General features: G+C 40.0%; 1 protein-coding gene across 1 annotated transcript in view; it reads right to left on the reverse strand.

The window, feature by feature from the left end:
- DNAH11 (dynein axonemal heavy chain 11) overlaps positions 1–13,426 on the reverse strand; it is a 324,061-nt gene that overhangs the window by 161,994 nt on the left and 148,641 nt on the right. Inside the window, 2 exon segments of the mRNA XM_077856567.1 lie at positions 4,735–4,866; positions 7,969–8,119. Of these exon segments, the coding sequence (XP_077712693.1) occupies positions 4,735–4,866; positions 7,969–8,119 (283 nt within the window).

Raw genomic sequence — 13,426 nt, forward strand, 5'->3', positions numbered from 1 at the left:
ATACTTTAAAAAAAACTGGTAACATTATTTGATTTAAACACTGTCCTCTCTCTGAGTTTATAGCCTTCTTGGACCTTCTGGTGTTGAAAGAGCTTTTCCTTTATAAAATCTAGGTACTTGTTTTGGTCATTTTTTATGAATGTCCTTATTTAGAAAAGTAAACATTTGGTAACCCTATTTCATTTCTTCAAGTCCTTAGTTGAAATGTTTACCTTTGAAATTCTCAATTTGGAAACCCCTACCATGAGGGATGAGGAAAGGCATGTAGTCTGGCTAAAAACTCTAGAGAGACAAGCTGCTGCCCTACAGAAAGGCCTGACGGTGGTAGGGACCAGGAAGGTTCTCCTTGCTAGAAAGTGCTTCTTTTTGTATGATGATAGGTTCAAGCCCTTTGTTACTAGATCAGGGTTTGGAAAGCAAAGAAGGGGGTATGGCAATGCCTATCAGCAGCTTATAAAACCCTTCTGTATCTCTATCAAGACCTGGCCCTACATCCACAGAATAACCCGCAGTGATTTCTATATCGGCAAGATAATCTATCAGAGTGAGTTTGGGTGAACTCGAAAAACAGTGTGTGAGTGGCCACTGCATTCAGTAGTCTCATACTTTCTAAGTCCTTAACCCCCATTTTTCTCCGGTGACATTCTTAAAATTACTTTCTCTTTGGTATCCTGTGTCCTTGGACAACAGCCCACTTCTTGCACTGGGCTGATTGCACACATGAGTAAAGACAGGATGGCTGCAGAACACGAGTGTGTACTGAGGGCAGAGAAGGGTGAGGGAGTCTTAGCAGGCAGAGCTTGCCCCCAGCCTCCAAATACACTGAGCGCACACTCCTACTTACCACACTCGTGGATTAGGGATTCTAGGCTCATGTGAGTTATTTTCAAGTTGGTGGCATGGTTTATTTAATCACCCTACAAAAGTTGGTCTTAAATTAGTGTGGAAAATAAAACACCTAGCACCATTCTCTGTAGGCAAAATACATAGGATTTCTACTTCACATCAAAATTTGCTAACAGCTGCATCAACAAGATCATTTTAGTGACAAATCTTTGATTCATTAGTTCGCTCAACTACAATGCAATTGTTCTATAGTGGGGAAGAAAACCAACAGAATTTCTGCCCTTATTGAATTCATCAGGAGATAGAAGCAGAGACATGAGGATGCATGGTGGAAGCAGGGGCTAAGCCAATAAATACAGAAATGAACAGGTGTTGTGAAAGTAGAGTTTGCTCTAAGTGAGAGTAACCGAGGTGAATCTATTAGAGTCATGAGAGCCATGTTGGTTTCAGGAGTAGAATTCAGTGATTCACCACTTATATAGGGCACCCAGTGCTCATCACAACAAGTGCCCTCCTTAATACCCAGTACCCATTTGACCCATTCCCCTATCCACTTCCCTCCATCAATCCTCAGTTTGTTCTAAGAGTCTTATGGAGGTACCTGGGTGCCTCGGTAGGTTAACCCTTTTCTTTGCATCCTCACCAACAAGGGATGAATCTATTTTAATTGTATGTTTAGGTGAACCACCTTTGAGAACAGGCACAGATTAGGGAAGAGACCATTTCAAGAAGCAGCAAGAGGTCATCACAGGCAAAGATCCTGTGGTATGAAAGACCTTGTATTCTAGAAGCTGGCACTGCAGCTGGTGTAGGGGGTGGCAGGTGGGGGGAGGGAGTAGCAGAAGAAACAGGGCAAGACAGGCAGGACCAGATCCAGAGGCCTTGTAAATAGTATTAAATTTTTCACTTTATCCTAAAAGCAAAACAAATCCATTAAAGTGTTTTAAACTCTCAAGTGTATCATATAATTCAACTTACATTTTTAAAAAATCATTCTGGCTGCTGAGAGAGTAATGGATTATGGGGGAGGTACAGAAGCAGACCAGTGAGGTTGTTACCTTAGAAGCCAATAGAGAGGTGATAATAGCAGTTTATGGGAGCTCAGGGAAAGTTGGTCCAAGACCTATTTTGGAAGCTGCCTACAATGGCCTGGCTTAAGAACACAGGTCCTGAGTCAGTGAACTCCAGTCTGAACATGGCTTCGATGTTACCTAGGCATCTGGGCATCCTCAAGCAGGCTATGTAAGTTCTGGCTCCTTTTTTTTTGTAAAAGGGGAGAAGGATAGTTGTACTTATACAGAGAAGTTTTATTTATTTATTTATGTTTGAAAATTCAATAAAATAGCCGACTAAGAGGCCTAAGCACATTCTCTGACACCCAGCAGGCACTCAGATTTATTCAAGTAATAAACGTCTCTTAAGAATATTTCTTCTGTTTTTTTTTTTTTCATTTGTGTTTCCAACTTTATAGTCTCTGTTTTGAATGCTTCATGGTTAGAGCCCTTTTTGAAAATGTGAAGGTGATGGTGATGAGGAGGAGGAGAAGGATGAAGATTAGGATGCCTGGGTGGCTCAGCGGTTAAGAGTCTGCCTTTGGCCCAGGGTGTGATCCTGGAGTCCTGGGATCGAGTCCCACATCGGGCTACCTGCATGGAGCCTGCTGCTCCCTCTGCCTGTGTCTCTGCCTCTCTCTCTCTCTCTCTCATGAATAAATAAAATCTTAAAAAAAAGAGAGAGAGAGAAGGATGAGGATGAAGATTCTTATTTAGGGAGAGAGTGTCTGGAGGAGCTAGGTGACCACTATGGTGGTCCGGTGCCTGGCCTGATGGACGGCCTGGAAGGCAGCCGTGCTTGAAAACTGGCAAGATGAGAAGGCAATCAACTGAGAAGGAGGTGGTCAGGAATGGAGGGATCTCAGCTGTCCATATCCTACGCACACAATTTTACCTGGTTTACATCCTCACAAAGGAAAAACCTCTTGGAGAACACAAGAAAAATAAAACAAAAACAAAACAAAACATGGGGGGGGGGTCAGAAAAGGAGAGGTGAGAGTCTGCCCTTGGCCTCCATGGAGAAGTCCATGCATGCTGTAAATTGTGCCAGAGAAAAACCACATCAAGTCACCCCCCAACACCAACTCTCGACAAAGCAACACACTTGGAGATTATAGAAGGAAATGTGGCTTCTGAGAAGGATCAAAATCAGATCTAGCAGGCCAAGTGAATCTCATGCCTATTTAGAGAGATGATTGATGGTAACCTAGTGACAAGAAGCAGACTGGCCCACAGGTTTTAGCAACTATGTATTTGAGGACCTACGACAAGTAAACCAATGGAAATATGGGCCCTCTGGGGCTGTGATGCCTTCCAATTTAAATTCCGTATTTACATCCAAAAACACTTGGCCAAATCGGGAAGATGCATCCCATTTATTTTTAAGGCAAAGAATCAGGGGTACTAGTAGGATCAGTTAGGACTGTGGGAGATCCTGAGGTCCTTTAGAAGGTGTGGTCTTTAGAGATACACAGGTGTGAATCCTGGTGCTGTCATTTCCCATCAGTGTAACCTCGATCAAGTTCCTTTGCCCCGCTGAGCTTTATTTACACTATGAAGATACTCTGAACAATTATTGGAAACATTATACGACAAAAATCTACATACAGAGGAGCATGGTGGAGGTCAGATGTGCCATCTTCTAATGTTGAAAAAGTCCCACTTTGCACTTCAGGAAGTCTAAGGTGTGAGTACACATGTGAGTGTGCACATGTATGCACGCACTTGAGCAAGCTCATCTCAAGTGTTTGCCTAAAAGCAATCAGCAGCCATGGATGAGCAATACTAGGAAGGCTGTGCAGGCATGGTAGCCTCATGTTAGGCTGAAGCCAAGACCCTGTTGTCTGGTCCACAAACAATTACTCCGGGGATCATGTAAGAGACTAGTGACAAGGGCATCAATTTCAAGATTCTCATGTGCTGTATATTGAATATACTCATTTTCATATCGATATTCATATGTTGAAGCTCTAACCCCCAATGTGATGGTATTTGAAGATGGGGCCTTGAGAAGTAACTAGGTTTAGATGAGGTCATAAGGTCTGGGCCTTCGTGATGTCTTTATAATGAAGACATCAGAAAGATTTTTACTGTTCTTTCTCTGCCTTGTGAGGACCCAGCAAAAAAAGCACCTGTGTGAAAGCCAGCACGAGGGTCCTTGGTAGAACTTGACCATGCTGGTACCCTGACTGTGAGCTCTGGCCTCCAGAACTGAAAGCAAACTTCTTTCTGCCAGTTAAGCCACCCAATGTATGGTATTTTGTTACGGCGGCTCGAGCTAAGACACCGTGGCAGCCCAGGACAATCTAAAGATGATACATTCCTGAGTTAAGGCTAGAGGGATGGGCAGGTGGGGACAGACTTGACAGCTGTTGTGTGAATGAAAGGATCTGATGACCACTGGTGTCTCCTGGGTTTTTAACTTGAGCAACTGGAAGAAATATGAGTATCTCTGAGGATAGGAGAGGGTCAAGAGGAAGAGCACATTCGGGGCTGGAGCACATGAAGAGCTCAGTCTCTGGGACAGTGAACAGTGGCTGATGTCTGGAAGAGCATGCAGCTGGCACCGCTCCAGAGGCAGGTGCAAACAGCGAACCCTGAGCTCAGAAGGGAGATCTGGGGCACGGTTATGGGTTTGGCAGTGTCAGCCAAAGTGAGAGCTCCCAGCCTGGATGAGCTTGCCTAAACACATTGGCTTACTGGAGAACAGGGCAAACAGCAGAGATTTATGATTATATTAAGTAAAACAAAACATGGGGATCACATATAAAGACCTACCCCCCCCCAAGTAAAACTGGTTCTATAAATTATTTCTGTCAACTATTTCTAAACATACCTGATCTTGCAGCAGAGTGCCTCCGAATGCCCAGATACAAGCAAAGACAAAGTAGACTTCATAAACCTCTTTTGGGCTGTCAGAGGGCACGTTGTCAGGAGTCAACAAACATTCCAGAAGGGCACAAATGGTCTAAAGAAAAAGAAATAGCCATTCATTTTGTGCAACAATTCCTTAATAGAACCATAAGATCATAGGACATACTTAACAAATCTATTTGGTCCTTTAGAGATTATAGAATTTCCCCCAATCTGTTATTTGCTACACTGAGACAAAAATCACTGTTGTGGATTTCCAAGTTGATAATGGAAAACCTTTGCCACTTTTAATGAAATCGATCTTCTAAGTAATCAACTATTTTTTAAAAATGACTACCTTACCCAATTCATCATCACTAAAATGAACACGAAAGCATATAGGCAAAAAGAAAAGATAATAGGGGATTTTTTTTTTTATAAACAAGGAGTCACAGTAAACATAGTATTCTATAGCTCACTTTTTCACCTAGAAACAAACTAAAGATACCTTGCCTTATGAGTAAGTGCTGCCCTACACTATCAGTGGGAATGAGTGCTTAAGATTCTACTTAACAGAAAGGTATTTATTCATTTCCCTCTTGTTGGACATTTAGATAAACCACTTTCCCTTAGTGTTCTGGCAGTGGGTTTTTCCCACCTGTTGTATAAACTTAGAAAGTTGGACTGGCAGACTTTGCCTGTGACTTTTTTTTTTTTTTTTTTTTTTTTGAACACCAAACTAAATTTAACCGTGAAAGAGATGCTATTCAGGAACCTGTCCTTCACTCCCTCCACGTGAGACAAAAATGTGCTATCGGTCATAAATTTAGCCCAAGCTCAGGACAATCAGGTAAATAAAGAGGGGAAGGTGGCTGCTTGCAAAGGCCTGTCCCAGTGTAATAATAACCGGTACTGATCATGTTTTTGAGCTACTTCTCAGAGGCACACAAACAGTTGTCACTTAGTAGCATTATTTCAGAGGCTCAGAACCCTCCAGAGGCTCTGGTACCCTTCCTCTGGTTTCTCAAGGCAGCACTAGATTTGATCACTATCATACAAGCAGCAATGCAAGCTGCAACAAAACAAGTCAGGATTGGTGTGTCTTTCTTTCCTAGCCATGAAAGCTGGGGAAAACCCATGGTAACACGGAAAATAGGTCCTGGAAATAATTTTCAAAGGTTTTCAATTTGAAAGTTGAGCACTTATAATATTTTGCAATCTTCTTTCTTGACTTCTATTATGTCGTATAATTCCATATTTGCCAATTTAAAACAATCCTCTAAGAGAAATAAAAATCATCCATTTGTTATCAAGAAAATTAATTTAAGACTCTGAGGCTTTGCTATTTCTAAGTAGAAACTCCGGTGGACTAGGGGACTGTTAAACCCAAAACTTCAAAAGAGACTGGAAGGTTACCATGTGATGTTATCTACTGATCTGGAGACTCTACCAACTTGTAACTTCTCTGCTTTCTCCCAAACACAGTACTTGGAAAACATAGAGTTTTGTGTCAGCAATTAGTAACATGAGACTCTGGTGCCTATTATGAAGGAGTTAGTATATGTAACCAAATTTAAAGCAAATACATTTCATATATTGAAAAACAGAGCCCACTAATTTCTTAAAGTAGTCATTTGAAGGTATTCCCTTTTGTACTCCTGTTTGTCTCAAATTTTGTCCTTACAAGTAATCACAGAAAAGAGACTACTCTATAAAACAACAGCTGAAAAGGAGCTGAGGATAAAATGCCATTTCTGAATACTACAAAAGGAGGAAGCGAGAGGGAAAGTCATATTAATTCCTACTGACCTATTTTCACACTACTCTTGAATGAAAAAATTCACACTACAGAGAATCACACAAATACATAAGTCAACTTGAGAAAGAACACAATCATGCTTTTGCAAGTACTACACCAGAGGAAGTCTAATTAGGCTAACCACATAATTAATTCATTATGAATAAATTCAGACCTGCTTTCAGAAATAAATTATACCTCAGATAATTACTGTTGAAGACTATCGTTTACTTAATTGGTGTGTGAATTATCCAAAAACCTGAACTTTCTCTTCTTATTATGCTTGTGACTATTTCTAATTTAGCTTCAAACAAGTCTGGTTACATAGGAACTTAATGGTAACAAAGTACTCCGAAACCAATTTTGTTCCTAGAGAAAGAAAGAAAAAAAAAAAAAAAAAAGGATTTCTAATTGTAAACCTCTTGTTGTGAAGTTTTCTACTTATAAAGGCTGGGGACTGTTTTTCTTCATGCTGAGATTAAGATCACAACCTTCATTTCTGTGTGCTGTGAATTATTTTCATTTGCTTCCATGACAACCTATCATATATACCCTTCCGTCTTACCAGCTGTCCCAGAATGAGGATCAGAGCAGATCTGTTCCTAGAGTATTATGACTTCTCTCCTTGAGACTGACCTGACCCTATGAGTATCTGGGGTGGTGGAGGCGGAGGGGAGGGTGGAGGTGAGGTGGGGGTGGGGGCAGAGGTTGGTGAGAAGAGAAAGGAAGAAGAGGATGGGAGGGCCGTGGGTGGACAAGCTCAGAAGCTTTCTCTTACTGGCCAGTATCTTTAGTCTCTGGGTTTACTGTTGTCCAAAACCATCCTGAGCACCTTCTCTGGGCCAGTTACTTAGGAGACAGAAAAATAAATACGGTTGTTCCTACTTTGTTCTTCTTATTCTACTCCAATATACTGGGAGGAACACAATGATTAAGGAAACACATACTCGGCCCCGGCTATGTGCGAGGAACTCTGTAATATCTGGGGACATGAAAATAAACACAAGACGGCTTCTGTCCTCTAGATGACAATCTCATGAAAAAAACAGACTACAACCCCAGGTGATAACAGAATGTAACAGATGTGTCATAGAGGTTTGCAAAACTCGCTGGGGAATATGGATCTGGGGAAAGAGAACTGGAGCAACCAGACAACTTCAGAAATCTTTACGTCATCTTCTTTTATTTTTTATTTTTTCAAGTGGGCTCCACTCCCAGCATGGTGCCCAACGTGGGGCTGGAACTCACAACCCTGAGGTCAAGACCTGAGCTGATATAAAGAGTGGGATGCTCAACTGACTGAGTCACCCAGGCACCCCTCTTTGCATCTTCTTAATCAAGCAAAAGCTTCTCCTGCTGTGATCAAGCGCCACTACTGCATCAGGACTAGAACATAAAATGGTGTTGCCCAAGACAAACCTGCACCAGGCTGTTCTCTGGAATTGAAGTGATGGTTTTAAAGCTTGTTCTCAGTTTATCCAAGCATGCAGGAATGTATTTATCAAAAAGAATAGTTAAATTGGCCTTTTCTGATTGATGCCGCCTTCTGTCTATCCAACTGGCCACATACCTGAAAAAGAACACAGAAAAGCTTTTATTGAACACTGGGCTTGAAGAGCAGAATTTCACCAACTCAAAAGCTTCCCCCCCCTTCAACACAGCTTGGTGCCATCCTTCAGGGACATGTTTAGTGAGTTCATTCTATTTCTCAAACTGCAAATATTTTTAAATGACCCCTTAAAAACTTGTTCTAATGGCCATTTTTATCTTAATGAAAAAAAATGTAAAAGAAACTCCTAATAGCACTTAGAAGGCAAACATAATAGAGTCTAAGTAGGCCATTACTGAGCATTTATAAGGAGGTGCAGCGTGTCATTTCCTAAGGGATTGAAACTAGTTTCATAGGGTAGGCCTTATTTATGAAAACAGCTTGGGATTTTTCTTGATTAATCTTGGCATCAATTACTTGGAAATGACAAGTCCGTTACATATAAAAAGGTGAAAATTCCATAGGGGCTATTTCAAAGTCCCTCCTTTTCCACTGGACTGGATGTAACTCCACCCTGATAAGCAGATAATGTGTTTCCAATAAGTAGCTCTGAAATGGTATCTCATGCTTGGGTACATGTGTATTAATCTGAAGCTTATAGAATGTTATCCATTTTGATACATTAATACCCCTAACATATTAATAAAATCATACTTATCAATAAAACGAAACATAGCCTAGTAGCTCCCACAGTAGTCTCCAGAGAGAAACTGTGTGATGTTAAATGAAAAGCAATTGCTCGAAAAGTTCTCATCAAACAGGAGGCAGTGATAATAAATACATTTAGCTGCCAGCAGAGCAGCTATACAATTACAGCTGTATCTTGCTATAAGCAAATCCGATTTCACATTTCTACCATCAGAAGAAATTAAGGCAAGATAATTATCCTATAAAAGTCTCCCTTTGGTTTTTACAAATTGCCACAATAGGGCTCTATTAACCATTCAATCACATTTACACCATAGTGAGATTTATAAAATATCAACTGTCAAAACTTCTTCAGGTCCAAGAGAAATGGTTTTCATTTGAAGTCCAGTTGCGTGACAGTAATTTGAGAGAGCATCTCTGGGTGGTAGGGACGGCAGGCAACCTGTCCCATTCCATTGGAACAATGGAAAACAAGTGTTAGTTATTGGAAGTGGAGGCACTAAGGCCTCACCTACCTTTTAGCAACTTGTTCAACTGCACAGCAGCTGCCGGAAGTAGAATCTTAGTGTCCAGATCTTGCTGGGGCCATGGGGGTGGCAAGGGGCTTGCTCAGGGAGAGACTTCTAAAGTCAGACTGCCTGGATCAGTATCCCAGCCCCACCATTTTTAAACTGTCACATAGGGTGAGCTGCTGAACCTCTCTGTGCTTCCAGTTTCTCACAAACTTCCTAGATTGTTGAGGATTAGGTGGTTTCTCATGTAAGTGCTCGGATTAGAATCTGACACACAACAAATTCTCAATAAATGCTATCCAGTAGAGAGACGGTTGAAGTCAGAGAACTGGGTTCAGATCCTGGCTCAGCCTATGTCTGCTTCTGCTTGAGGCAGGATAGTTCTATAGGGCAGCCCAAAAGTTGGCGGCCAGTGCTCTGATAGGTACAACAAATTCTACCTTCGCGCCCTGCTCTTTGGTGTCAGTGGGAGCAGAAGCCTATGGGGGATAACCAGGGGCTGAAGCCTCAAGAGAGCCAAGAAGGGGAAAAGGGATTTGCCCTCCGGGGCAGGTGAGAGCTACTTCACTGATCCACCCTGGCAGTAGCCCAGGTCTCAAAGAGAAAACCTACCAGGCCCATGAGCAAATACTGTCCTTATAGAAATTATCTCTATAGGGAAGGACTTGAATTCAACTGAACCAGGAGACATGGCAAAAGGTGATCTTGCATGCCCCCCTAAAAGGCCTCAAATGACCTCTGTTAGGAGTCAACCATACCATATAGCATAGGGAGTCAAAAAGTCTATATTATCAAATATAAGCAGTTTAAAATTTCTCATATAAATTATGGATAAGTTTTCATAGTTTGGAATAAAAATAGACATTAAAACACAGTGAATTCAGAAACAGACACTATAATCTTCAGCAATGGCAAAAATTGAAGATAGAGATCTTTGGTGACAATTCTCTCCACCTTACTCCATAAAAAAGTTCCTTATGGTTTCTAAGAGATGTTATACATTTGAACATGACCCAATGAAAGTTAGGGCTATTAGAGGACATACAACTGAAAATGACATAGTAAAATGGCACATTTTATTTCTTACCTACATAAGAGATCATTGGTGCCCCTGCCTTAGAAAGTAGCCACACTGTGATGCCTTAATGCATCATCTTCATCGCAATATCCAGGTCACTGGACTCTACGGCATTTTTGAATGTGTTCCATATAATCAACTGTGTTGCCCTTCCCTTCTTCAGAGGTGCTATTCACATGAATCTAAGACCTTCTGGTATGGAACTAACAAGGCGGCCAAAGTTTTCATACTTCTAAACAGTTTTCAATTTATTACTTAATAGTCTGGGACTGCAATAGTGTCCTGTAGGAGAACAAGAACTCATTAGAGCTCTCATTATATAATGTGCCCCCAAAAGCAAACTGCAGGTTCTCTATCTTTCACGGTGGCCTGGAAAAATGGCAGAAGTTATGGTGTGTTGACTGGTAGTGCATGTCAATGATTTCTGAATCTATATGTTTGCAAATATAAACAGGATGGGATTGCAGGGGTAAAAGACAACAAGCTTATCTGATGCAGGTGAAAGGATGAGAGAGACAGAGTCAAAAGGATATTATCAACCAAAGTAATAAAGGAATAAGTATGATCTAAAGATGTGGCTCCTAAAAGTTATCTTCCAGTAATCTCTTAGAATCAGACTAAATTCCAGAGATATCCCCACTGTTTCATTATCTGTGGTTTGAGGAACACACCATTGGGTAGATCTCATTTTCAATTATGTTCGCTTTAAATAATTTTAAATTAAGTGATTTAAAAAATTTTAAGTGGATTCAATAATTCTGAATAAATTTAAATAATTCATTGCCTGTTTGCTTTTCCTTTTCTATGCATTTAATCCCTTTTTATGCATTTCATCCCTTTCTAATGGGAAAAAATCTTGCTGATAATATTTTAGAAATTTTCTTCTAATTCTGGTTCTTTTTCTATTTCTCAAGATCTCAACAGACATACATGCACTGTCTAGCATTCACCTAGTAAGCTTACTTAGGACTGAGAAGTAAAATAGTATTTGATCTCTATAGCCAGTCACATGTTCATGTGATTTTAAGGATGTTTGTTGTCTGGCACAATGTGTTCTGTGTCTGTTAGGTGTGGATAAAAATTTATTTTTTAGAAGAACTCAGTGAATTTAAAAATATCTAAGAAGCTCACTTGATAATGACACTACCTTCAGTCCTTGAATAGAATCGAATCACAGAGAGACACCATAAACAAAGCATTTTATCATCTCTTCTATCCACAAAACTTAGGGTTTAAAACAATATGAATTAAGAATGTATTTGCCAGTTCTGTTTACTGAAAGAGCTTAAAAGCAAGGACTTATCGGTAGCAATGAGCACACCTAGCATCCCTATCTTGGATTCTAAATACCATTCCTTATACAAAAAGTAGTTTCTTGTGGTTCTTTGGAGAAAGGACTGAATCCAGCGAGTGTCAGGGAAGAATGAAATGAGCCAGAATCATTTGGTTAGCCAGAAAGCCAAGCACTCAAAGACTGAGAATGAAAAGTGAAAAAGATCATGTAAGGGGGCTGCCTGGAAGGGGCTCTTATTGGCAAATTTGGGGCAAAGTGAGTATTCAAATAGGATAATGTTCATAATGAACTATAATCCACTGAACTAAAAGAAAAGAAACCATGAATAGAAAATGATACCCATGAAGAAAGAGGGAGAGGGAGAGAGAAAGTGAGAGACACAAACAGAGGGAGGAAGAGGGATGCAGGAGGGAGAGAGGGGATGGGGAGGAGAGAAGAAGAATTATTTATAGGAAAATGTCACCTCATATATATAAATAGAATGAATGAATTAGGAAGTTTACCACTTTGTAACCACCAATGGGTCACTCTTCTAGGCATCTGGCTTATTACCCTCAAAACTGTAAATGTCATGAAACAAAAAGGTGGGAGGCTAGTCTACATTAAAGGAGAATATACACACAATTAGAGGCAGTGCATGGTCCTTGTTTTGACAAGGGCTTTAAAACAGACAAATCTACTGAGGAAATTTCTGTTAACTGAGAAAATTTGAAAAATTACTGTTTATTAAATAATACTGTATCAAGAACAAATTTCTTAGGTATGTGAATTGTACTATGTTCATGTAGGACAGTATCCTAGTTCTTAGGGGACAGATGCTCAAGTACTCAGTGGTAAAGGGGCTAATGTCTTCAGATAATTTTGTAAAAATAAATAGAAGTAGAAAATGTGCCTCTATGTCCATGAGAGAATATGCACATTCAGAGAGAAAGTTAATGTAGTAAGATGGTAACAATTGGTACTGTAGAAAAAAAAGCATATGGTATACTACTAGTATTTCAAATTTTCTATAATTTTGAACACTTTCAAATTAAAAAGTTGGGGGAAATTGAGTCCTAAGATATCAGTTTAGAAAACTGGGTTGAAAAAAAAAAAAAGAAAACTGGGTTGATAATTTTATCTCAGAAGATAATTAAGGATTGAATGAGTCAATACATCAAACCTATCCCGTAATTAATATTATGACATTAAAGTAAGATAGCAATGTATCCAAAAAATATGGAGTGAAAACATATCCCCCAATCTGAAAAAGCCACTTTTTTGTAGTTCATTTAAAGATTCTGGTAGTAGGAGGTAAAAATATAAAAATATCCTTTAGAGAAGATCTCCATTGTTTTGGATAATGACTGTGGTCACACACATGAAAATTAAAACTTACCCATTAATCTTAGATAAAACAAAAGCCGCCATAAAAACAAAGTGTAATGGTGAGGACAGAGTTGTTTAACTTTCTTAAGGAATGCAAATTGGGTGTCTTTTCTAATCAAATAAGACTCTTTGACTTATTAGATAAAAGTCCTCCTTGAAATAAGGATTTAGACAGCTTTTATTAGCACAAATCTCCATGTGATGTTACTGAGACTGAATTATAGACCTTGGGAATTGAGAGGTTCATGATTGAAATCAGACAACACCCAGGGGGGTGAGGGGTCCCCTGAAGGAAATGTAGTGTGTGGAATGCCTCTGCTCTCTGTATGGGAGGGAGACAAGGGATACTGGAAATTCTCTATTAGGCAGCCCCCAAACCCATAGAAGCATCCTTAGAAGACAGTCTGAATCCTAGCCAAGCAAAGGAC

The sequence above is a fragment of the Canis aureus genome, chromosome 18 (genome assembly GCF_053574225.1).
Source record: "Canis aureus isolate CA01 chromosome 18, VMU_Caureus_v.1.0, whole genome shotgun sequence".
Classification (NCBI taxonomy): domain Eukaryota; kingdom Metazoa; phylum Chordata; class Mammalia; order Carnivora; family Canidae; genus Canis; species Canis aureus.